Source organism: Argiope bruennichi, chromosome 2 (assembly GCF_947563725.1).
Source record: "Argiope bruennichi chromosome 2, qqArgBrue1.1, whole genome shotgun sequence".
NCBI lineage: Eukaryota > Metazoa > Arthropoda > Arachnida > Araneae > Araneidae > Argiope > Argiope bruennichi.
The window spans coordinates 7,086,533-7,110,495 of NC_079152.1; the positions used below are offsets into that span (position 1 = coordinate 7,086,533).

The 23,963-nt window shown below is 35.3% G+C and overlaps 1 protein-coding gene across 3 annotated transcripts in view; it reads right to left on the reverse strand.

Moving 5' to 3' along the window:
• The window catches only part of LOC129961803 (dimethylglycine dehydrogenase, mitochondrial-like), a 109,410-nt gene that overhangs the window by 10,040 nt on the left and 75,407 nt on the right, over positions 1-23,963 (reverse strand). For all 3 annotated transcript variants that reach the window (XM_056075374.1, XM_056075373.1, XM_056075372.1), the window contains 6 exons: positions 15,001-15,139; positions 11,414-11,612; positions 9,133-9,252; positions 2,842-2,996; positions 2,076-2,293; positions 1,002-1,132 (listed from right to left, as the gene is read on the reverse strand). In XM_056075374.1, the coding sequence (XP_055931349.1) occupies positions 1,002-1,132; positions 2,076-2,293; positions 2,842-2,996; positions 9,133-9,252; positions 11,414-11,612; positions 15,001-15,139 (962 nt within the window). The remainder of the gene's footprint in view (positions 1-1,001; positions 1,133-2,075; positions 2,294-2,841; positions 2,997-9,132; positions 9,253-11,413; positions 11,613-15,000; positions 15,140-23,963) is intronic.

The following is a 23,963-nucleotide window of genomic DNA, read 5'->3' on the forward strand; positions in this document are numbered from 1 at the left end:
GGTGCATTTTGCCAATCTATTTATATATTAATTAAATATATTTCAAATATCATTTGTGAATAAAACATAGCTTTTTCAAATTTAACCATTGTCTCTGTCTTTATTTTTACTTCCATAGACTATTTAATCATTATTCCAGCCGGATCATCGAATTCGAAATGTTATTTGAAATCAAGCGGAGAAAGTTCTGAAAGACTTGACGCAAAACTTCATTTTCTAGTGTGGTAATCTGAAAGCTTGTTTAGTGGATGTTTTAATTATTTTCAAATGAGTGTTTGATTTGTAGATCTTTTTAATCCATTAAACAATTAATTAATTCAACACAAATGCAAGTCTTTGTCTTGTCAAAACTTCAGTACATTTGTGCCATTTGTTACTATCAATATGAAAGATAATTCCTTGCCCCTGCTAAATCATTGATGTTGATTGATTAGATCCCCTGTCATATGCCTCTGTGCGCCAGAATAGTAGCCACAAATTCTGATCGAAGAAAAGCCAATATCCGACACCTGTTGCCCGCAGGCCACTGATTTCATGCGATTTTCACATGACATTTGGTAAATAGCCACTGCATCGGCACAACATCGAACAATAAGTGGAGCAATTTCAGGACATGGGAGTGCTTATGTAATAATAATAATAATAAATAAAATGATCATCCACCAAAATCGATGAAGTTACAAAAAATTCGTGAAACTTCTTCGTGAAATTCAGAAAAATCAACTCAATATTCTATTACGAGTGTGACAAGAATTGGAAAACCGTGTAGATATTTGCCGTTAAAGCGCAGGGGCACACATAAAACATCTGTAGAATATTGGATAATTGTAATTTTTATATTAAATTTGATTTATTAAAATAAATTAATTGCAGCATTCATAGATATACTTAATTTTTATCGCCTTCAATGAAAATAATGTTCCCGTATTATTATTCTTACCCTCGCATGCAAAGTAAGTAGAAGCAATGAAATAAAAACGAATAAGAAATTCGAATGTTACCTGAGATCGTGAATTTCAGAGCCAGAGCCCGTTACCAGGAAGAAATGGTCGTCTGCCAGCCTCGTCACGGTGAGCTCTGCGTAAACTTTTCCATTAGGTGTGAGGAGATGAGAGATGTTCGTTCTTCCGATCTGCCAGACATGAGTATCTGTTAGATTCTGAATGATTATAATAGACGAATTTATAAAAGAAAATTTTTATTAATTTATAAAAAGTGGGAGATACACTACAACAGCAATTAGCTCGCAACCAGATACAGTTTGCACTTGGAGCTCCTTCATGATGACGGCCAGTAATGCTTGTTTCCTATGGGAGTAGTAGGTTGAGATTGGTACCAAAATGTGCTTCTTTGTTTCCTTTTTCAAGAACTCGCCACTTATCAACACATAAGTTGTTGCAAAACATACTGTCACTATCCAAATCATGCATTTCATCCATCGTTATTGAAAATTATTTCCAAAAAAATATAAAAAAATTGAAAAAAAGGGAGAACGAGAAGCCGTTTATACCAGATCATGCGCCAAGGGCACTTCTTGTCGAATTCCAGATAACAACAATTGCGCCGCACGCAATGCATTCTCGGGCCATGGGAACAAAGCAATACGGTTTCTGAAAGTTTTCAAGCGGAATCACAATCATAAACAACTATTTCGACCCACACGAAGACACAGGAAAAATCTGAACGACTTCAACAGCATAAACAGAAACTCAGGTTGAAACATAAGGGGCATCACCGGTCACAATACAACTTTGCTTGTAGGAGGCACATCTCGTTATCGGTAGGAGGTAGGTAGCGCCACACCATTTCTGTACCCCCCCAGGGCGGCGAGAAGCAACCAACAATCTAGAAGCTTCTCATCCTCACGTCTACGGTGCTTTAAAAGAGGATAGTTTTCAAGGGAAAGAAAATTGAAACGTGCGGTTAGACAGCGTTTAAAAAGACACGATGCCACTAAAATTTTTTTCGTCTCCTCAATCTTTCATCTTATTATTTGTGTTTGTGTGAAATCACTGCTAACTGGCGAATGTGTGAAAACATGATGAATTTTCAACTTTAAAACTAACAGTACAAACCTTTGGGAGTTTATTGGCCAACATTTTGTCGAGAAAGGTTGCAGCATCCGGACCTTTGGCGTCGATCTTGGCGAAAGGCGTCAAATCCAATATCCCAACTCTGTTCATCACGAGGCCGCATTCTCTGCCGACAGCGTCAAACCAGTTGGTCCTGCGAAAACTGGGCCTGTAGCCCTTCTCGTCGGATTTCGTGGAAAACCATGCAGGTTGTTCCCAACCTACAAATAGTGAATTTAAAAAAAAAAAAAAAAAAAATTAGAAATTTTGTTATTTTCTTTCGATTTAGCAAAACCGAATTTTATCTAAATGCTGAATGAATGATGATGTCGTTTTCAATCGAATCCCTTCATAACGCAAGCGGTGACAACAAGGCTTTCTACAAGATAAAAATGGAGTTTATCCTGTAATGTTGCAGTTTTACCTTGACAGCTTCCTGCTGCTTTTGAAAGGCAAAATGCCATTTAAGTTTTCCACGATTACTCTTTAAAGTCAAGTTCACCCAGCAATGCTGCATTTTTATCCCGCTTTTGAAGTGTTTTCGGAATTATGACTCTACAAGTTTTTATTGCGCAGGGGATGCTCAACAGTGGTTCCGTGAGCATGGTACTGGATTTCAACTTCTATCCTGGTCACCAGGAAATCCAGATCTGGATTCTATAGTTTAAAAAGTATTGACTTTTCTCAAGATTGGCTTTCTTCCAAATCACTGCAAGACAAATTTTCAAGTTATGAAAGTTATACAAGCCACTGGTGAAAAGTGAATTACCTGCATGGAAACCCATTTCCGCGCCACGGATCAGCATGGCTTTGTAGACTCCCGAAACGCGCGCCGTAGGGCGCCCTGCAAACCGCTCTTCTTTTGGATAGGTGTAGCTATTGTTCATACCATAGGTCTCTGCCGCCTTCTCGAAGATGTATTCCCTGGAAAGCATGGAAAGGCTTGGCTTAATTTAGTTTACTTAGAATAATATCCCAATTTGAAATAACGCTAGGGTTAATGTAGAATGGAGATGATGTCACCTTAACTGGTATTTCCTCGCCAAGCGTCCAAATCGCACCAATAAGAGGACATTTGATGTTTTATGTCAGATTAAAATTAGTGGGTACATCCAAGTTTCAAGTCATTAGCGACAAAACTTTGGAGAAGAGATTGGAGGCGTGAAATACATTGATAGCAGTTGGGCAGAACACATTTAATCCGAGCGATTTATTCAACGATGCCGAATAAGTAATTGGCAGAATCTTCGTCCAGCACTTTTTTTCTGGAGTTCAGAAAGAAATCGGAATAGAACAGGTGGTATGTGTGAGAACCAAACCGTTATCAATGCATTTTAAATCGCTCACGCTGTCTGGATAATAACTAGACCTACAAAAACACAGTTGTATAAATCTTTTAAAGAACCCTAATATCACGAAAGCACGGATACCTTGGTGGAATTTAGTGTTGAACAAGCGACCTCCGCCCCCGATGCAAAAGTAACACTCGCTCGTCCACCAATGAGAGGAGCATGTATTGGTTCCCGAAGCATTTAAAAAGTTTATGAAATTTATATTCGTATTCTTTGATCACTACTCATTGAACAACAATATTACTCCACAGCGAGGTCAAAATGAACTGCGGAACACAGTTATCAGTTAAGGTACGAAGTTTGACAAAATGACATAGAAAAACATTAATTTCCGAATAATTTGCACATGAATTATTTTCAACAGATGCATATAAAAATACAAAATAAAAAAATGGTTTTGTGTAAATTAGTTAAAAAAAAACTTTTTAACATAATCCAAAAAAACTATCTAATTAGAAAATCGAAGTTTTTTCAATTCTAAGGAATTATGAAATAACGTAAAAACAACGTTTTTATAATTACAAAACAACATAATATAAAATTTTAAAAGATAATTAATTGTTATAATAATTCTCTATAAATTTAAACGATGATTTTTAATTTGAATAAGTTCAAGTACACGGCCTTTTAAATGAAAGTACAATATTAAACTAGTCTGTAATACTTCGACCTATTCAATGAATCGGTTCTGACTCCCAAACACATATTCATTCGACTATTAAATTCTATTTTCACTAACTCCTTCTCAACTGCCTATCTTGACCACTTTTTATCTTAAAGTCATTTTTATTGCTTCATCTGACCCTGACAAATACGGCCTCGGAACCGGAGAGTTTGAGGTTCCAGACCCGATTCCACCGAAGAAATGTAGTGTAAGCGGTTTTAATGCACATTCAATCCATCGGAGTCAAACATCCTTCCGCTGGTGTGATGTGGAAGTTTGGAGAGCGGAGTGCCAGCTCAAGTGTTGTCCTAGTCATCTGACCGCGGTTCAAATTGACGAGGTCTTTCCCAAACTAGCACCTGTGTAGCTTTAAAAGCGGGATGTTGATATAACTAAACTAAACTGAAAACCTTGACAGAATACCCACAATGCATGAAACCACCCCCACATTGAATGGACTGAGTCACGTCATTTCCCCCCGCTCAAACGATCGAGCTAGAATCATTTCCAAAATTAATATAACAATACTTGATTTTAAATTGTATAAGATTTCGCGGTCTTTGTAAATATTTTTCACTTCAAATAACTTCAAAATAAAGCATAAGAATTCTGAAGGGTTCGGGACTCCCTAAAGCTTCCATGACGCCCCTAGTCATTTGCCTATTGAATCACTTTACGGTGATTGATATGCTTCTATGTCACTTGCGCTCGATAAATTTCCCCCTTTCCGCTCAAGTGTCAAGAAAGACTACCACATTATAAACTTTATCTTTGCATGTAAGATTTGGCGATTTTACAATGTACGCCAAACTGTGCGGTCAACTGACCCATCAACCACCCCCAATAAAACGATTAATCAATAAAACTTTCCCTTACTCTCTGAAGAGGTCGCTGTCTTTGTACATCACGAGAGGGGTTTGGTGGGGTTAATGAGTCACCCAAACTTGTTTGGAAAAAATACTCTTTGAGTTGGATATTTTGGATTTTCTCTGCTTGCACAAAAAATCATACTGAGGCCTGCGTGAATGTTAGAAGGGCTCTTAGAACATAGAACTCATCACTGATTAATTATTGAAGCACTTCGATTTTGAGACATTTACTTGCTCTCTATAATTCTGTTAATTAACATTTCCGAATTCTGTAATTTAGAAGGAGTAATTCAATGTTTATAGTATTTCGTTTGACACGATTTTATTTTTATCAATAATTGCTTTTATTAATTTTTCAATCCAGGAGAATCGGCCAACATCTATGTGCCTATGAAATTGTAAGACCTCGGATTCATCACAAAAGAATGGCTCAATCCTTTCTCTCAATAGTTTTAGTACTAACAGCGAATTTTAATAAAATGTCCCTAATTTTTTTTCGAATTTTATAAGTAAATTATTTATTCAAAAAATATTAAATAGGTTTAATTGAGAAAGAAACGAACAAAATTAAATTGAATTTTTGTATATTTCGTTATTTCGTATTAAAGTTCTGGAATATTTCAGACTAAATATTCATCTAGGAATTGTTATAATTTTTACTTATACATAAAAAAATAATATGAAAATAATAAAAAGGTGAATTTTAAAAAAATGAATATAATTTTTAAATAATTCTTTTTTTAATATGCATTCACAATATGCATAATATGGTCACTTACATTTAACAAAAATAAATAAAGAAAGAAAAAAATAAACTAACTGCAAACTAAACATTTATCTCTCTGTCATTCAGCATAGTCAAGACTGTTCCGCATTTCTGAAAGCTTAACAGCATTTTTTGTTCATTTGTATGTAATTAAAATTAAAAAAAAAAAATTGAGAGATTCATTGAATAACTTGGTAGTAATGTTGCTTTTTTCAAAATAGAAATTATGATTACTCCTATATAACCATGAATTGAAGAAAAATAGTTGCAAAATATATTGTTACACAAATGCTAATACACATTAAAAAGCATTTTTTAAAAAGTTTTTATGAAAGCAATGGCCAACTTAGTTTTATAATTCAGATTTATGGTTGCTAAAGTTTACTTAACTTGTCATTGATCGCTTACTCACAAGAGCATATTTAACTTCAAATTCTATTGGACATGTAACATTTACTATTGTTCTTAAAACCGTATACTATTCCGCTTTTTGCGCAATGCATCTTTTTTAATTTTTAGTAATCTCAACAAAAAATGGGAACTTGAAAAACGAAAGTGTTTAAATTTCAACTAATACGAAAACTTTCTCAATCAGCATTGTTTATGAGCATTACAGATAATATACTTATCTAATATTAATTAATTTCACTAACATTGATCCTTAAAAATACAATAATTTGTTACATTAAGGAGTAACAAGATTTAAAAATGGATACACTTTCTAAAAATTACAACGCTATAACTTCCGAAAATATTAAAACACAAAATTGATTTTTGCATCAAGATAAAGCTAAAAAAATTATCTTTTTAATGATACCAATGCTTTAATCTACAAATTAAGTTTCGATTTTTAACGTGTTTTTAAAGAAACATTTTAATTATATTTTTCAACAATGTACTTCGCACAAAATAAAAATAAAATTTAATCTGCATGAGCACGTCAATGGGAAAAAATTAGCCGTTATCTACCTGTTGCCATCACATTGAAAGAAGTTCAAATTAAAAACATAAATCAAATATTATTGTAAATTAAATATATAAAAGTGTAAATTTCAGCTAGTGTCTGTATGAAGCGAATAAATTTGAAATATATTTTCTAAAAAGTAAATGGAGGAAAAGATTTCTATGAACTTTTACAATATCTATATTATTAATTAGATCAAACAATTAAATTTAAGGTAAACAGGGTTTGTATATCTATTGGATAGTCACTGTAATCAGCACCCATCAGTCAATTTTAATCAGGGGCACGCATCTACTAACAAAATGGTCTAAATGAACTAAACAATTACAATTTATGTTACTGGAGTCAATAAAAGCTCCGATGAATTAAGAATTTTAAATTTTTTCATAGGTCCTTTCAATTACCCTTTGTAATCCGTTTACATGTTTATCCTTTTACATTAACCTTTGAATCTTATTTAACAAATTGTTTTGAGACATGAATATATTTACACTTAGCACTTAGATCTCTCCTCTCAGGAACCATTCAAGGCAGTGCATCATTTTGGCGTTTTATTTAATTATTTTATTAAATTTTGAGTGATAAAAATATGTAGATTAATTTTCTAGGAAAATTCATATATATTAATTTTTCGGAGCAATGAACAAGGCTCTTATTAATAATAATAAGATAAATGTATGTACAAGATCTCATAAATGAAAGATCAAATAAAATTTTTACAAAAATTATCGCCATTTCATTATTACCAATAAGCCCGACCGGAAATGCAGCTATGGAAAACTAAAAACCGTCACCGGCGCCAAGTTTTCTTGCCAAAGGTCCAAATCCCAGTAAACCTATGACAGCAACAGGGGTAGGGAATGATTTACCGAGCGCAAAAGTTCCGATTCCGATTGATACGGTGTGCGGTGTTAGATATGTAGGGGGATTTAGGTACTTTGCGCCCCCAGGCAGGACCCTCTTTTAATGAACTGATCCATTTAGCCCATTTTTAACAGGATGGTTGTTGCAGGTTCCTATAAATTTTATTCTTCTGTTATTATTCCAGGCTACGCGGAATTCATGTTCAGACTCCATATTACTGATGCATTGGTTTCGTTTTATAAATATTCTAATAGCTAAGCGGAAGTAATGAATCCTGCCAAATGATACTAGATAAAGTATTAGTATTACCCAATATTTTATCCATCACAGAATTTGTATTCTTTTTAAAGATCTATTCATTCGGATGAAAAAAATAAAGGTTTTTAAATGATCTGCTTGCGGCTCTCTTTCTCAGCCTAGCGGGTCAAGGCAGCTGTTTAGTTTCTCCAAATAGAAATCTGCTATGAGCGATGCTTAAAACTTTGCTCAAAAAATCAGATGGACTCACTTCCGAACACCTGAGTCAACGAAGGGGAAGAGACCTGATACTGACGAGTGAATTGTAAAGCCTGCTTCTGAGGGAATCATAGCGAAGTTACGTGCTGCACTCATCCAATGTATCTCCTCAAATCGTTTCATGCAACCCCATATAATTATGCCGCTAACAACACAGTCCAAAATTTAGTTACATTTGTTTTGCTTGTAGTTCAATCGCTATCATTAGCGGGAGTAGTCTCCTTAAAACTTTCTTATATAATTTTTAATGATTTTTTTCCAGTTTAGATTAGTTATATTAACGTCCCGTTTTAAATTAACACTAGGATTATTAGGGACGGACCTCGTCATTTTGAACCTCTGTCAGGTGACGAGGACGACACCTGACCTGGCACTCCCCACTCCAAACTTCTTCCACACCACACCAGCGGGAGGAGGTTTGACCCCGATGGGTGGAACGTGTGCTAAAACCGCTTACAGTTCTCCGGTGGAGTCGTTTCTCGATCTTGAAACCATCCGGTTCCGAAGCCGAGACCTTACCACCAGGTCACCGCAGCCCATATTCTCTAATGAAGATGCTATCCCAGAGAACGCCTTTTTAGGGCACTGGTGTACAAAAGTGACGGAATATTGACCTTTCACATGAATTTAGCATTTTAACTGAATCTGTCGTGTGAATTATAACATTTTTATCTTTCTGAAACAACAGACCGATAAGTGATCGATCCCTTGGTGCACGAGGTTCAAAATTTCATGCGTATCCGTACTGCAAATGTTAAATCAGTGTTCGTCATTTAATCCATCCAGCTCTTTTCATTTTGTAGTTGTCCTATTCATTTGTATTCCAATAGTCGGACAGACAGATTTCCTCTGAACACATTCGGGGAAAAGATCGTTATCAAATTTCATTGGTCGAGTTCAGAATGCTTCCGAGTTATTTTTGTCACAGACAAAATTTTCCAAAAATGTGTTTTTCGAATTTAGGGTGATCTAAAAGGTAGAGTTTCGTCAAAAACTCGAATTTTTTAGCGATCACAAAAGTCCCTCACCACTTCGCGTACGAGATCCCCATCCAAGCGAGCTTACCTGGTCGTCCACTTGCCGAAACGATTCGGATCCGCTTCGTTGAGATCAAAAGGAGGTTCTCCGTTCAGGATCCAGCTGGCCAGGTAGTTGCCGGCTCCTCCGGAGTGAATGATGCCGTAGCTGAAAGTGTTGCGAAAAGGAATATTAAATGAAGCACACAGGGTCATTGAATGGCAGTTGCCGATTTCCAAGTCACTAGAGACGGCAATGGTTTGGGAAGAGAGGCAAGGGATTGTCAACAATTGTACGATAAGAAGTTTGCGTTTTGATTGCATGAGTTTCTAAAACTGACAGATGCAGTCGAACATTTAATACACTAATATATATATACACACGAGCTTTACAACGATATATGAATATCAATAAATTATTTTAAATTAAAATAAATGATACGAAAAAAAGACGATACACAAATATAACTCCTTTACCACTCAGTACATGGCAATACGCTAATAACTCGTAAAGGAATAACCAATCTTAAAAAATGCTCGCAATTTTACTCCTTCTTTGCGCATAAACGTGCATGACTTGCGGTCATTTTGAAAAGTCACGCGATCGGTGTGAAAGAGGAAACGAAATAATGAACACAACTGAACTGAAATCTATAGAGGGATGACAAAAGGAAGCATGAATCACGTGCTCAATTTAAAGAGCCTTTTTTACATAGAAACTAAGTCGGCTGGGGAAAAAAAAAAAAAAAAAAGAAGAGCAAAATTAATCATAGCTAAGTTACGTGCTGCACTCATCCAATGTATCTCCTCAAATCGTTTCATGCAACCCCATATAATTATGCCGCTAACAACCAGTCTGTGACGATAAAGAAAAAGGAAGCTTGCTTCTTTTTAAATTTTCCGGGAGAAAAAGAATCGGAATACATACAACTAAACATCATATAAGAAAGAAAACTTTTTATTGAAGCACTATTTCGTTTGCTTTGTTTGAATGTAATCTGCTGTTCTTGATACTCTAACATTTAAAAAGCAGCAGTTCTACCTTTCAGCGATCAAAATTTAGCGGGTTATGAAGTTCTATATATTGCGATTTCAGGCCATTTTAATGGCTGCCTTGAAATAAATCCATTCATCCATTCAAGACAATTCCTGGCGATAGCCATTGCCTAGATTTATTTTATGAAATTAAAACTTAGTATTTCGGTAAGAATAAGACTCGCACATCGGACAAATTGTTTTGTGCCCAGAATATTTGATTAAATATGCCTGAAGGTATTTATGAATGATACGCCATTTTAAAATTTCATATTTTTTAGCAGCAAATTAATTGATTGAAATAAAATAAAATTTAATTCTATTATGACAATAAAGGCATTTTTCTTATTATTTTATCTTAAAAAATATACAAATTCATTACTGATGCACCTTATGCATGTACGACATATCTGAAGCTTGAGTCTCGCCTTTTATAGAGTTCCACACTTAGATGTGTTCCATAGCAAATCCATTGGCCAGCCAAAGAAATAGGACCTTCTGAACGTCCTACTCTATTTTACACGGCTCTTTTTAAAATTTCACATGTTTGTAGTGTTAGAGGCCACTAGTAATAATATTCAAGTCAGCTTCGTTCAGAATTATCTTCAAAGAGAAAACTTCTGGACTTCAGACGAGTCAATTGGACAAAGAGGATCTTCTAAATTTTAGAAAGTTTAATTTAGTTTAGTTTTAGTAACATTCAGATTTGGAGTAGCACGAAGATTATTTTAGAGTGGGCTGGCTACTCTAACTTTAGATGAGACAAGGCCTCAGTAGATCAGTGTCTGTCAACAAGCCAAAGTAAGCAAAATATTTTCACGAAATTTCTCACTCTCATTATAAATTCTCTTCAATTATTTTTTAAAACTTTTTTCATCATTAAAGGTCTTAAGCTAAGAAATTATAGATTTTCCAGAGAAATAGCAAAAGGCGCGTATTCATTTTAAAAAGATGCATTTAAAATATGGAAACTCCTTTCGCTTTTACATCAAAATGCTGAAGAACCCTTTCCTTCGCCAATATTCCTAAAAGATCTTCATATCCACTGTAGTCAAATTTTAATCCCTGACAAATATTAATGACTGAGTATAAAACAATCTAGTCACAGCTACTCCTCTAACAAGAGCTTCAGAAATACCCTCTTCCATCAAGTATTAATAAAACAAATTTAGAAACATTTAACCCAAAATTTCTTCCAAGGGACACTATTAATAAAAAAGTTTCAGAAAAATTCTATCCAAAATTCTTTCTTTGCCCTATATAGCTATAAAAAAATCATCAAAAGGATTCTCTACCCAAAGCCCACAGCCATCCACATGTTGGGCAAGTCATGATAGGGTCCAAGCAACGGTAGAAGGTCAGGTGTGTACATGATGGGTCCGTTGACCACCGTCTGTACGTCCGCGTTCCTGAGTATCGGGATGAGATTCATCGCAATCTCCAGATGATCGGTCAGACGATCCAGATCGGGCTGGAAGAGCTCCTTTCCGAATCCTGCATGAATAAAAAGAGTCACTAGATTATTATTAATATAATAAAAAGTCAAAGATTTATTATTATTATGGTCTGTCGCATCAGGTTTCCTTGTAGTTGTTCTAAATGTCCTGAACCAAAATGCCACCGAAATTTAAAATTTTGGTATTTCTTTAAAAATTAGCAAGAAGGATTGAACAAATCTACGTGAAGAAAATTTCTGAAAGTACCAGAAAAAATTTTTTGAAGCCTCTTTGAATATTTATACATTATTTTGCACTTTGAATTGGAAAGCAATATAACCCGATCATCCATTCTGTAGTAACTATAATATTAGAATCTATGGATTCACTATAAAATGAATAATCTGATAAAGAATCAATGAATTCGTTAGCGAAATGGATAATGTGATAAAGAATCTATTATGAATTCGCCAGTAAAATGAATAATGTGATATGGAATCTATGAATTCGCTAGTAAAATGGATAATGTGATAAAGAATCTATAAATTCGATAGTACAATGAATAATGTGATAAAGAACTTTTTATGAATTCAATAATAGAATGAATAATGTGATCAAAAATTTTTGATGTCTCTGAAAATTTGCTTACATTTTAAGCCATTCATCTTTCATTACGATTTCATCGTTGCATTGTTTAACTGGTTAATCTTCTTGCTTTTTGACGCAGTGACTCAGAATCTGTTTAGCGATATGACGGCCTATCGACTAGTGAATTTTGACGGAATGGAATTTTAATATACTACGCTTTGCACTTTGGCAGTATAAATCTGGAGGATTCCTATTTTCTCTATATAATTTCCTACGTCAGATATTTTTTAATGATTTAAATTTTTTGAGTAAACAATTTTATACATCAAATTCTGATAAACTGAAAAAAGAAACATTTCATCCCAAGTCATTTTCGAAAAAAATTATTTCAATATTTCGCATGTAATAAAATCCAATACCAGATTTAAAAGTAATTTTAAATAAAATTGTAAAATAATAGTAATAATAAGCACAAAATATCATTTAGTTATATAAATGGGCATTTTTTTTTCTCTATACTTCGTATAGAGAAAATTGTAATCGTCAAGGTGAATCGAGAATTGTATTATAAAATCGTTAAAAAATCTGAACTCGAGATCTTGATGAATATCTGCATATTAGACTTCCCTGAGTTTAAAAAACACATTTTGGGTATTATGTTTCTCTGCCTGTTCCGAAGAGAACTGTAAAATGCTTTGATCTAGATTTAAAAAATTTAGTATGCTGTCTATAGAACCAAATTTGTAGATTTCCATGAAATTTTGAGCAAAATCCGTTCTGTCCATCTGCTCTCATACAAGCACAAAGGAAAGAAAGCTAGATGGAGGAAATTCGGTGCACGGATTGAATATCTGTAGTATAGAGAGCTATCAAATGTTAAGGCAAGTTGAAGGTCTGTCGATCTTTCATTTTAGAAACATGTGAACGTTATAACTCCAAAACATGTTCTATTAACCGCTCAATCACTTCCATGGGCAATACGATGGAATTACTAGAAATGCTAAATGAAGGCCAAAGGTCGCGTGTGCCCCGCATGACGGGAGAACGCATCCGTTTCGGGAAGGCCACTCCCGCTTGTTTATAAGCAATTTTTTTTTAACCAACACCCCTTCAAATTTGCAGAAGATTGTCGACATTTCAATGACGAATCCATTTTAGCGCCCTCGCAGATGAGTCATTTTAGAAAATTCCAAAACATGTATCGAAATTTCCTAATATTGCAAGGACAGTCGCCTGTTTGGTTTATGTGATAATATGGCCTTAAAAAAAACTACAAAATGTGTCAACAAGAAATGTGCGAATGCAAATGTATACAGATGAAAGAATGATGGACTTCAATAAAGAAGTTTAAAATTTAAAATTTGAGTTTCAAGATTTTGATGGAAATAGAATCATTTATGTCAATGAATAGAATCATTTATGTAAAAATGAAAAGAAGGCTCTTGCACTCTTTTATTTAGTTTCATATTTCCAAAGTTAGGATTTTGTAATCCATTTTCCGTTCACTTCTGTATCTTCTGAAGTTCTGACATTTCGTACAATGTACGTTTTGTCGATGACACCTCCCAGTTTTAAGTTTTCACAAATGAATGATCAATGAATCGATTCCTTTTAATTAAAATATTCTATTCCATCCAAATAGGGCCACCATGTGACTGACTGGAGAAAAAAAGGGACTAAAAGATTCAACACTGAAAACGCTATGACAAGAAATGAAATCAAAATGAGCAGGAAGAAAATTCCAAAGCGTCTATTAAAAATCAAAATTTACTATTGAAACATCATTTTCACATTTGTTTCTATCCGCGCTTCGTGCGTCTATCATTTTGTTTCGACATCTATTCAAAAGAAAAATGCTACCACGTTCAAAAAGTTCCGGTATTCAATTGATGATGAAAGCATGGATACAGATACAGATCTTTTATATTTTTGGCATCACTCATACGAAGATATAAATGCGGATTACAATCCTTCTTTCACCACATCTCCAACCACATTTTCAGAATTTGAGAATCATTGGCTTCTTAAGTAAATTTTTTTGCCTAAGTTTAGTTTAGTTTAGTTATATAAACATCCCGTTTTAAAGCAACATTAAGGCTATTTTGGAACGGACCTCGTACTTTTGAACCGCAGTCAGATAACGAGGACAACACTTGAGTTGGCAACCCCTCTCGAAACTTCCACACCACACCAGGGGGAGAATGTTTGTCCCCGACGTATTTAAAGTACACCAGACCCGCTTACACGACGATTCTTCGGTAGAATCGGGTCTCGAACCTGAAACCCTCCGTTACCTAACTACTAGGCCCTACCACAAGGCCAACGCACGCCCCCCCCCCCTTTAGCCGAAGAAAAAGTCGCAGAAAAGTGGTGCGATATCAGAGAAATAAATTAGTTGTGAAAAAGAATAATTTTGACAAATAATTTAACTTCAAGAAGTACCTGTGAAATGGCACTTTTTATAATAGGATTCCACGATTTAATCTTTCTTTTGATGGGAGGTCTTGAATGCCTCTAATCACGAGCTATGCCGTGCACTTGAGTGTGAATGAATCCTTTTCTGAATTTAACTCGTTTTATTGAAATCGGCATATTTTATTTAGATTTTGTAAATATTTAATTTACCAAATGTAGGATACTTATATTATTTCCAGAATAAATATTTACATTTGTTCCGGAACTTTTTGAAAATAATGACAGAATGCTCTGCTTATATTGCAGTAATGAAGGTTTTTAAAAACTTTTTATTTTAATCTGCGTATTTAAGATAAGCTTTGAATGTTGACATGTTAACGAAATGCACACGTAGATGGGGAACTGCAAAAACAATTTTTTAATATCTCAGAAAATATAGGAACCTTTTGGGACGCCTTTGATAGACCAGTCCTTTTTGACTTTCATTTTGTCTGGACGTTCGTAGGGTCCCATCAAGAGTCCACCTCGTTCCGTTCGCAAATAAAACGATCCTTCCAAATGTCTTAAAACAGGTGGTTCGACCTGAAATAAAACGAATGCATTCACATAAAGAAACTCATAAAATGCTAGAAAGAGTATAAACAAATGCCTTTCATTTATCTCCTTTTTCTTTTTTCTTTTATTATTTACTTTTTATTCGATAAATGTTTATAGAATGCCTCAGGATTCACCGTCCAAACGTTAAATGGATAGAAACTAGCAATATTCTGCAGACATCATGTGATTGCAACTGTAGCCAAGAGTCAAAAATCAAACACACTCTTGCTATTAAATATAATTCTATGGATGTCACAGAATTCATGGCTGGATTATTAAAGGAATAGCGGAGCTCGCCCTAAACTAAATGTTTTCTGTGTGGTCATGAACCCAACAACCTTATTCTGATCAAATAGTTTTTCAAAAAGTGGAACAAGATATACGATGGTGGGTGTCAAGAAACTAAGTTCCGTTAAGCATTTGAAAAAAGAAAAGAAAAAGGAATCATTATTAAAAGAACTTTTTCATTGCAAAATGAAGTACAATGCTTAGGCTATTTTTCAACATATCTTCCACCATTTTTGAGGCATTTATTATAGTGGGGCGCGAGTTTTTGTATCCCACGTCGAAACGCCCTCGGGGGGGCACCTCGAAATGAGGATGAGATGCTTCCGGCATGGTAGTTGGATCTCGCCACCCTGGAGGGTACACTAATAGGTGGGGGATCTGACTCCTCCCATCGATGACGGGACGTACTTTCTTCGGGGAGGGTTGTACCGTGGCCGGTGACGGCCCTTAGGACTCAACCACAGTTCCCGCCAATGTTGCTGTTGCGGCGGTCCGGTCATCCAGTTTTATGTGTTAAATCCGTGTGCCTTCGTGGCGGGTCGGAGAGTTAAATGGTTGACTTAATGGTCCCACGTTGAACGAAGATACCGGTTTCGATGATGAAGAAGTGAGCAGGGAATTCCAAGAAGATGCTCCGACAGTTTTGATTTTCACTTCTTAATCCTTCTCAACTGCTGAAGGCATCAATCAGAGACCGCCACCCAATTCATCATCGAAATTTCATTTTCATATCCTTTATCGAAACTTCGCACTTACCATCGAATCACTCATGCGTTTTCTTCATGAACTCCAAAACTTTATCTGTAAATTTCAATTGGTTTAATACTCCAGAATTGAAGATGCGGATGGTAAAATGGAACTCGCATGCGGTGGCGGGATATCTAATTTTTTAAGACATTTTAAACGCTTAACATGCAGTCGACACAATACTCGGTATTTTTTTAAACGGCTTCTGTTTTCGCCAATGAGCAAAGTTTAAGTAATGCGTGAAATCACAAGCGCAGGGCTCTCACTCCAAAAATTAAAAACGGAATTCAGAACTGAGCCTCACATATGTTTATGAGTTTTTAAAATGTTTCCAGCATGGCAGGTTAATATTCAAAAACGACCATGACTAATGATCGAAAGGCTGATATTCAAAATATGACGAATGCCAAAATATCTAGGATGTACGTTCAATTGTACACTGAAACCGTCGAGTCACTATTGGTGAATTCCCCGAAGACTACAACATTAGCTACGGTCGGGTTCAGCTCCTCCAACTGAAGATTTAAATTGTGATGTATGTCTGCGAGATATGCTAAATTGCTCTGTGCAGACCAAAAAGAATATCAATTTTCAATTGCAGCCAAGCTTTTTAAATGTGTTGGAAAAAAAGGAAAACTTTTTTGAAAATGATCCAAATAGAGGATGAATCTTGTGTTCATGGTTATAATTCAAGAAAATCCCGTGCGGCTTTCGTCTCTACTTTCTGTGCCATAAAAAATGTTATGAACATACTGCTCAGCACTTTTTCAGAGATTTGTTAACTCAAATGCGTTAAATTGTTCGTTCAAAGCCAGAATTATGATTTTGAAGCTTTCAGCTCATATGTGGGAAGATTCAAACTGCACTTTGACACAAAAAACAAACACATAATAGCATTTTTATTGATTTAAGTTGTTGAATTACTTATACAAAACAGGCCACTAAGTTTATATCCATATATATTACTAAGTGAGGGTGGGAGAAGGGGTGGTTGTGGAAACACCATTTTTCGCATTTGATTAAAAAGCTATTAACCTTAGCAGGAAAGTTCAGGCATTTGGAAGAAAGTTCTTTTACTTTTATCTTTGAAAAATGAAAGAACAAATAATGACGATTTCAGTCCCAAGATCTTTTTTTTTTTTTTTTTTTTTTTTAACATATTTAGTAAGTGGGGCGCAACACAATACTACTAATAAACATTTTTTTCCACACCTCGCGGCCTTTTTCCTCTCGAGGCCATCGCTGTTCTTTGTTTCACGACTGATTTTCTAGTCGGCTCTCAGAAGGATCGCCAGAGCATACCGATGTCTTACAGTAATAAAAAGACCTATTGTTGTAAAAAAGTATAAAAAGACCCGTTGTTATAGCTATAATAACGTTGCTTATAACGTTGTTAATGCATCAATTAATGTTCTTGATGTCATTATATTCATCAAGAATAAATTTTAAAAAGCAAAAGTTTGGAAAAAATTTAATTTTTCTAAAATTTTTTCTGATTTTTTTAGAATTATATTGAAGTAAAGGTTACATAAAAAGAAACAATTAGTAAGAATTCCATATCGCTAGCTGCATTATTTTTGAAAAAATTCTACTTTATTGTCTCTGTTTACCTATGCTGTTGTCCACACTTTAAACTTGTATGTGCTACATACATAATAAGATAAGAAGTAGACGCGAAACATTTCTTTTGAAAAGATAAACCAGAGGTAATCCAACCAAATAATGTAACTCCTTTCACGGTGATATATATATATATATATATATATATATATACGATAGAGAGGTTGCATGGATTTTTTTTCATACGTAATTTATACTTAAAATAAAAAGCGACTTTTTTTTTTACATTTTAAAATAAGAGAAAGAAATGTCTTAGAAACAGTACCTAAATATCTGTAGCCACATTTAAAACAGTGCACATTCCTAGTAACACATAAGATCACGATAGACTTTACTTATCCATACATTATTTTTAATGTTTTACTTTTAGAGAAAAATTCAAGCTTTCTTTAATGCTTTTTATCTGACGTTTTCGTCCATTTCTTAATTTTTTTTAAAAACGTTCTCTTTTTGGTGGGATTTTTTTATTCATTGCTTCATTTTCTTTGCTCCTCGTAGTAGCATTTTCTCAATGTTTTTTTAAATTTTTAAAAAGCTATTATCAAAAGTATCAATATCCTGTTTTTGCCCTCTAAAATATTCAACAGCAGGTTGTTCCTTTCTCGTCATTTTGTATTCCACAATTTGAATGGAAGAATATGGTTTAGTATTGATTCTCCTACTTATTTTATCTATTAGGTCTGACATTATGTCGAATGTGACTTCGACTTAAAGTGCATGAAAACAACTCATTATAGCTTTTGCCATATTTTCCCATAGTGAATAATTCAGGCTACCAAATGTCACCCGAATCGTCAACAAGGAACCACTTCCCGATTCATTTATCTTTTCTTCTCTTTCCATCTTCAGTGACATTTTTGATGATCATTTCTTTAATGTCATTTGTGCCCTATTTCCTGGATTAACTTTTCTATATAAATTGAACATATTCTAAGAAAACACACAGATTTGTCACTACTACGAAGGAACGCGTAATACGAAAGAACCAAGAGTCTTATTTAGGTGCAAGGCGTTCAACATCGCAACATAATAGCAAATGATGGGAGATAATATTTACTGCCAAAGCATATTTCAAATTTAATTCGGAACATATCTCAATCAGCTATTTTATAACGACAAAATCATTCATTTAGGTCATTTTTTATTAATCAAAATATATCTCATTAAAATCTCAAGCCAACAACAAAAGAACGTTTTTTGCTGGCATTGTGGTTATGAATCCCCCATCAATATTCGACAAATAAAGGAGCGGTTCTTTTTTTCTTTTTTTTCTTCTAATATTTGTTTCAACGATACTCTTTGTTCCCTTTTTAACTCTGCAGGAGTCCATTCGAATAGACGTAAAATTTGTTCAGGAGATTTTGTTATATTCAAAAACTTTTGAAGCTTCTTTATAATTGCTTTTCTTCATTTGTTGTTACAACATTTAAAGAAGTTCCATCCAAACTCTGTTCCCATAGAGGGAAAAATAAATTGCCGATACTCATATTATTATTTCTAATAGCTTCATCTGAATTCAATAAAAATGCAAAGGTTGCACATTTTTCAAAGTGTGCATACTCAACCAAATTTCATTTTGTATGGCTCAGTTAATTACTTATTTTAAGTTAATAAACTTAAATGCAATTATTTAAATTTTTTTTATCTTCATCTGAAGCTTTGCAAAGAATTCCTTCACTAGAATTTCAAATCATCAACCATTAGTTGCCATGCTGATCTAAAGGAAGAAAACCGAATAAAAGAGAAATCGAAATAATTGACAAAAGCAAAAGAATGTTTAAAAGACCGCGTAAATAAAATGGGTATCTCCAGAAAGAGTTGGAAATATTTTTTTCTTACAATCAAAATTGCGAACAGCTGCAGTCCTTCCTGACAGATATTTCCTGATTGAATAAAATGAAAGGCGAGGAAGGAAGACAGCAACTTCAGTCATTTCTTCCAGTGTTGAAACTGGATCCCAAACCGTGACCAAACCTACTGTTCATCACTCGGACTTTGAAAGGCTTTCGTCAAGTTTGTTGAAATCTGCGCAACGCGCCCAGTTTTTGTTTTTGTGCACTTATTCCTTTCGCGTGCACATTCCCTCTCCCAACATATTAACAAAAAATGTAATTTTAATTTGCATTGGTTCCTGGGACGATAAATTTCGATCCCCCCCCCCCAAAAAAAAAGCCGAAGCCCGCATTTTTGTGGAAAACTGTTAGAATATTTGAATATAGAAACATACAGTAAACATTGCTGTTTTATAGAGAAGCTACATTCACCCTTTGACGAATGAAGGCAATAAAAATACAGATCATCAATCAGAAATGGCTTTCAAATAACAATTAAAAAAGATGTGCGCAATGAGGAGAAACACAGAATACAGCATAACAAATACAAAATAAGAGTTAGACAAAGATTTTCCAAAAATACCAATTTATAAAGTTTAAATTTCTGAATTTTTCTGTGCGAAAATAATTTTGATTTACTAAAGCTTATAAATTTCCAATTGAATTAATAACTTATCTCAACTTTCTAATAATAAAGTGTGTGCTTGTCTTTGTACGTCTGTACGTGCACTTTATACACCAAACCTTTTGACTTACAGCTACCAAATTTGTCAGAAATATATCTTGAAGGTGCACCTCGGAGCGATTTTCTGAAATTTTTATTAGTATTTTAATTTATTAAGAATGAAGCTGAATTTTGACTTTTTTTTTCGCGATATGTTATTGCACAAAAATTATTCCGAAAATATTATTGCACAAAAATAAATTTTACAATGTCCCAAAATTTAAAAAATTGTCTTTTCAATGATAAAAGCTTAATGATGCTGCACATTTTTCCTGCCTTTTGGAATTTTTTTTTTTTTTTATAAAAATATTTTGCATGTTCTTTAATCGATTGCAATGTTGCTTTCAATTTCACTGTTTCATAAAATATTTAATCACGTGATTTTCTTTCATTGTTGGAAGATTCATTTAAAAGACAGATGAAACACAGATTTACATTTTTAAAAGTGCCGTGATGTCATGTAACCCATTTCCATTAGACAGATTTTCATGTACACAATACATAGAACATATGTAAAACAATTTAAAAATATTAATGCTTGGATGGATTATGGACATGAACTTATATCTAAACAATTGATCTGAAATGATTCCCGATAAACAGCTGGTCGCCTGGGGCGATTCATATTAAAATAAATTCAAAATCTAAAACCATAAAAATGAATAAATTATCATCACTCGATTTCACCGTCGTGCTCGACTTAGTTGGAAGTGGGCTTGACAACATAGTCATCCAGCAAATCAACCAAAAATTTCCACAGCTCTTCACGGATTTCTTCAATAAATGCCTAACATTAAAGAAATTCCCATATTCACTAAAAATAGGAAACATCATCTTATTCCGTAAGCCAGGAAAACCTATTAATGAAGCAACCTCTTACCGTCCAATATCACTCCTCCCAACAATAGGCAAAGTCTTGGAGAAGCTCCTAACCCAAAGACTCACCTACCACCTAGAAAAGAACAACCATATATGCAATAGACAATATGGATTCCGTGAAGGGAAATCAGTGGACATGGCCATTGACAACTTAATGAGGGAAATCAAACTGGCAAAACAAAACAAGAACCACGTCCTCCTGCTCTCAATTGATATCAAGGGTGCGTTCGACAACATTCAACATGCTGCAATCGAAGATTACCTAAATAATAGCAATAGCCCTGCCAACTTGATAGAAATTTTCAAAGACATACTTAAAAATAGAAAAGTCGTCCTCAACACAGCAGAAGGACCAGCAGAAAGAGAACACAAACAAGGCTGCCCACAGGGATCCTGCAGTGGCCCTGCTCTCTGGAACCTGGTAGCAAATGAAATCCTTCAGCAGGATTGGCCCCGCAACACCACCATCCAGGCTTTTGCGGACGACTTTGCTATAATAACTCACGCCCCAACCAGGAAAGAAATTGAGAACCAAACGCAAGCAGCAATAGAAAAATTCTCCAAATGGGCAAATAAAAACAAGTTGGAAATAGCCATTAATAAAACCAATTATATCTTCCTCAGTAAAATAGTAAGAGGCCCATCAATAAAATGGAAAGGCACAGCGATCAAAAGAAAAAAATCAATAAAATACCTAGGAATTCAAATAGACGACAAACTCAATTGGAACGCACACCTTCGATATCAAGCAACAAGAGCAGCTATCCTTCACCAAAATCTCCTAAAAATAGCAGGGAAATCCTGGGGAATTAAGCAGGCACAAAGAAAAACCCTCTACTCAACTGTAATAGAAAGAGTACTTGCACACGGCGCAGCCATCTGGTGCCAAGATCCCACCGAGAGGATGAAACGGAAACTTGTAGCCATCCAACGACCGTTTCTACTAGCCATATCGGGAGCCTATAGAACTACCTCAACAGCAGCCCTACAAATAATTTTGGGAATCCCCCCTCTCCACCTCCAACTACAAAGAGAGGCAAAGGGCATCTCGTTATATAGGCTCAAAAACCCGACCAACAACTGTGACCTTCAAATTAGCCAACTAGAAATAGACTGTAAGACTTCAGGCTGGACTTCTCATCCCTCGGTACACCTAGAAGATCACCAGATTTCACTTGACGACGGAGGCTTGAGATCGGACCCGAATGGAATTTACACAGATGGATCGAAGACGGACAAGGGAGTAGGAGCAGCGTACTGTGTCTTCAACAATGGAGTAACTACAACAACTTGGGCAACAAAACTGGCCCACCACAATACAGTATTTCAAGCTGAGATCCTGGCCCTATACAAGGCCGCAAAATTCCTGAAGTCCACATCAGCAACATCTACCATCTACGTGGACAATAGGGCCAACATCTTAGCAGCAAAAAAATCCAAAATCCAATAACAAATGTGCCAGGAAAATCTTTGCAATACTCTCTACAAATGCAAACATAAAGATATCCTGGATTAAAGCCCACGCCGGATATGCAGTTAATGAGAAAGCTGATAGACTTGTCAAACAAGCTGCTGATTCAGACAGCCCTATCCAGCCCGAACCATACCCAATTTCATTCATAAAGTCCAGTCTAAGGCGAACCATGTTGGAAAAGTGGCAAACGGAATGGGACAATGGCGAAACTGGAAGACTCATCTACCAGCTTCTTCCAAAAGCCACTCAACAACTTACGCCCTGGAGAAGGGAAGAAATTCTCTTCTTCACAGGCCATGGCCCATTTCCCACCTACTTAAAAAGGTTCAATTTAGCAGACGAACCTTACTGCACCTGCGGCGAAGTGGGGTCACCACTCCACTACACAACAGAATGCATTTTAACTACATCTTATCACCTAACGAAACCATCAGCTAACCTTCAACAGGCCTGGCTCTCCAGGGTAGCAGATAACTCTCTCAGTAGGGCCAAGATCAGAAAAATGGTTCCATTCCTGCATGAAGAGCCACAGCTGTTCAGATACTGACCACCACTCCTATAACATCGGAAACCCCATCTCACCACCTGCACGACAAGACTCCCACCCAGGCCCGGAAACTCCAACCACCAACACAGCGCATCCTCAAGCTCAGACAACTCCATTCAGTCCTGCATAGCCCATGACATCCCTGCTCCAACCCAACCTAAAACCAACCACTCCTGCTCTAACCCAGCCAAGTCAGCTCCTCACCAGTCTAACCGAATTCAGCTCGCCTACTCCAATGCAACCCACTGCAGCCTAAAACTCTTTAACCCAGCCAACTACAACTCAGCCAACATCAGCTCCACATCATCAGCTTAATCACCATTACTTCCACATCATTAGCTTAGCCATCTGCAACTCTCACTCTCCATGTCCACCCAACTGTTTAAATAATCGTTAAGATTATAGTCGCAGGGGCATGGAGAGAAGTTAGAAGTGGGCAATATTTTCAACTGGGAACATCTTAAAATTCGCATAATATTTTTATCGACGTATTTTAAAGATTAATAGCTTTAAATTTTATCATTAAAAATGATATATTCCAAAATAATGAGAAATAAAATTCGGTACGTAAAGAGTGAGGCAAATCTCATATATTTTAAAAGCCTATAAAATCGCTCTTAGAATGCTAAGAAGAGTTTACTGTTTGACCCACCAGACAGGATTCATCAGAATTTTATCACCAGATGCCACACACATTT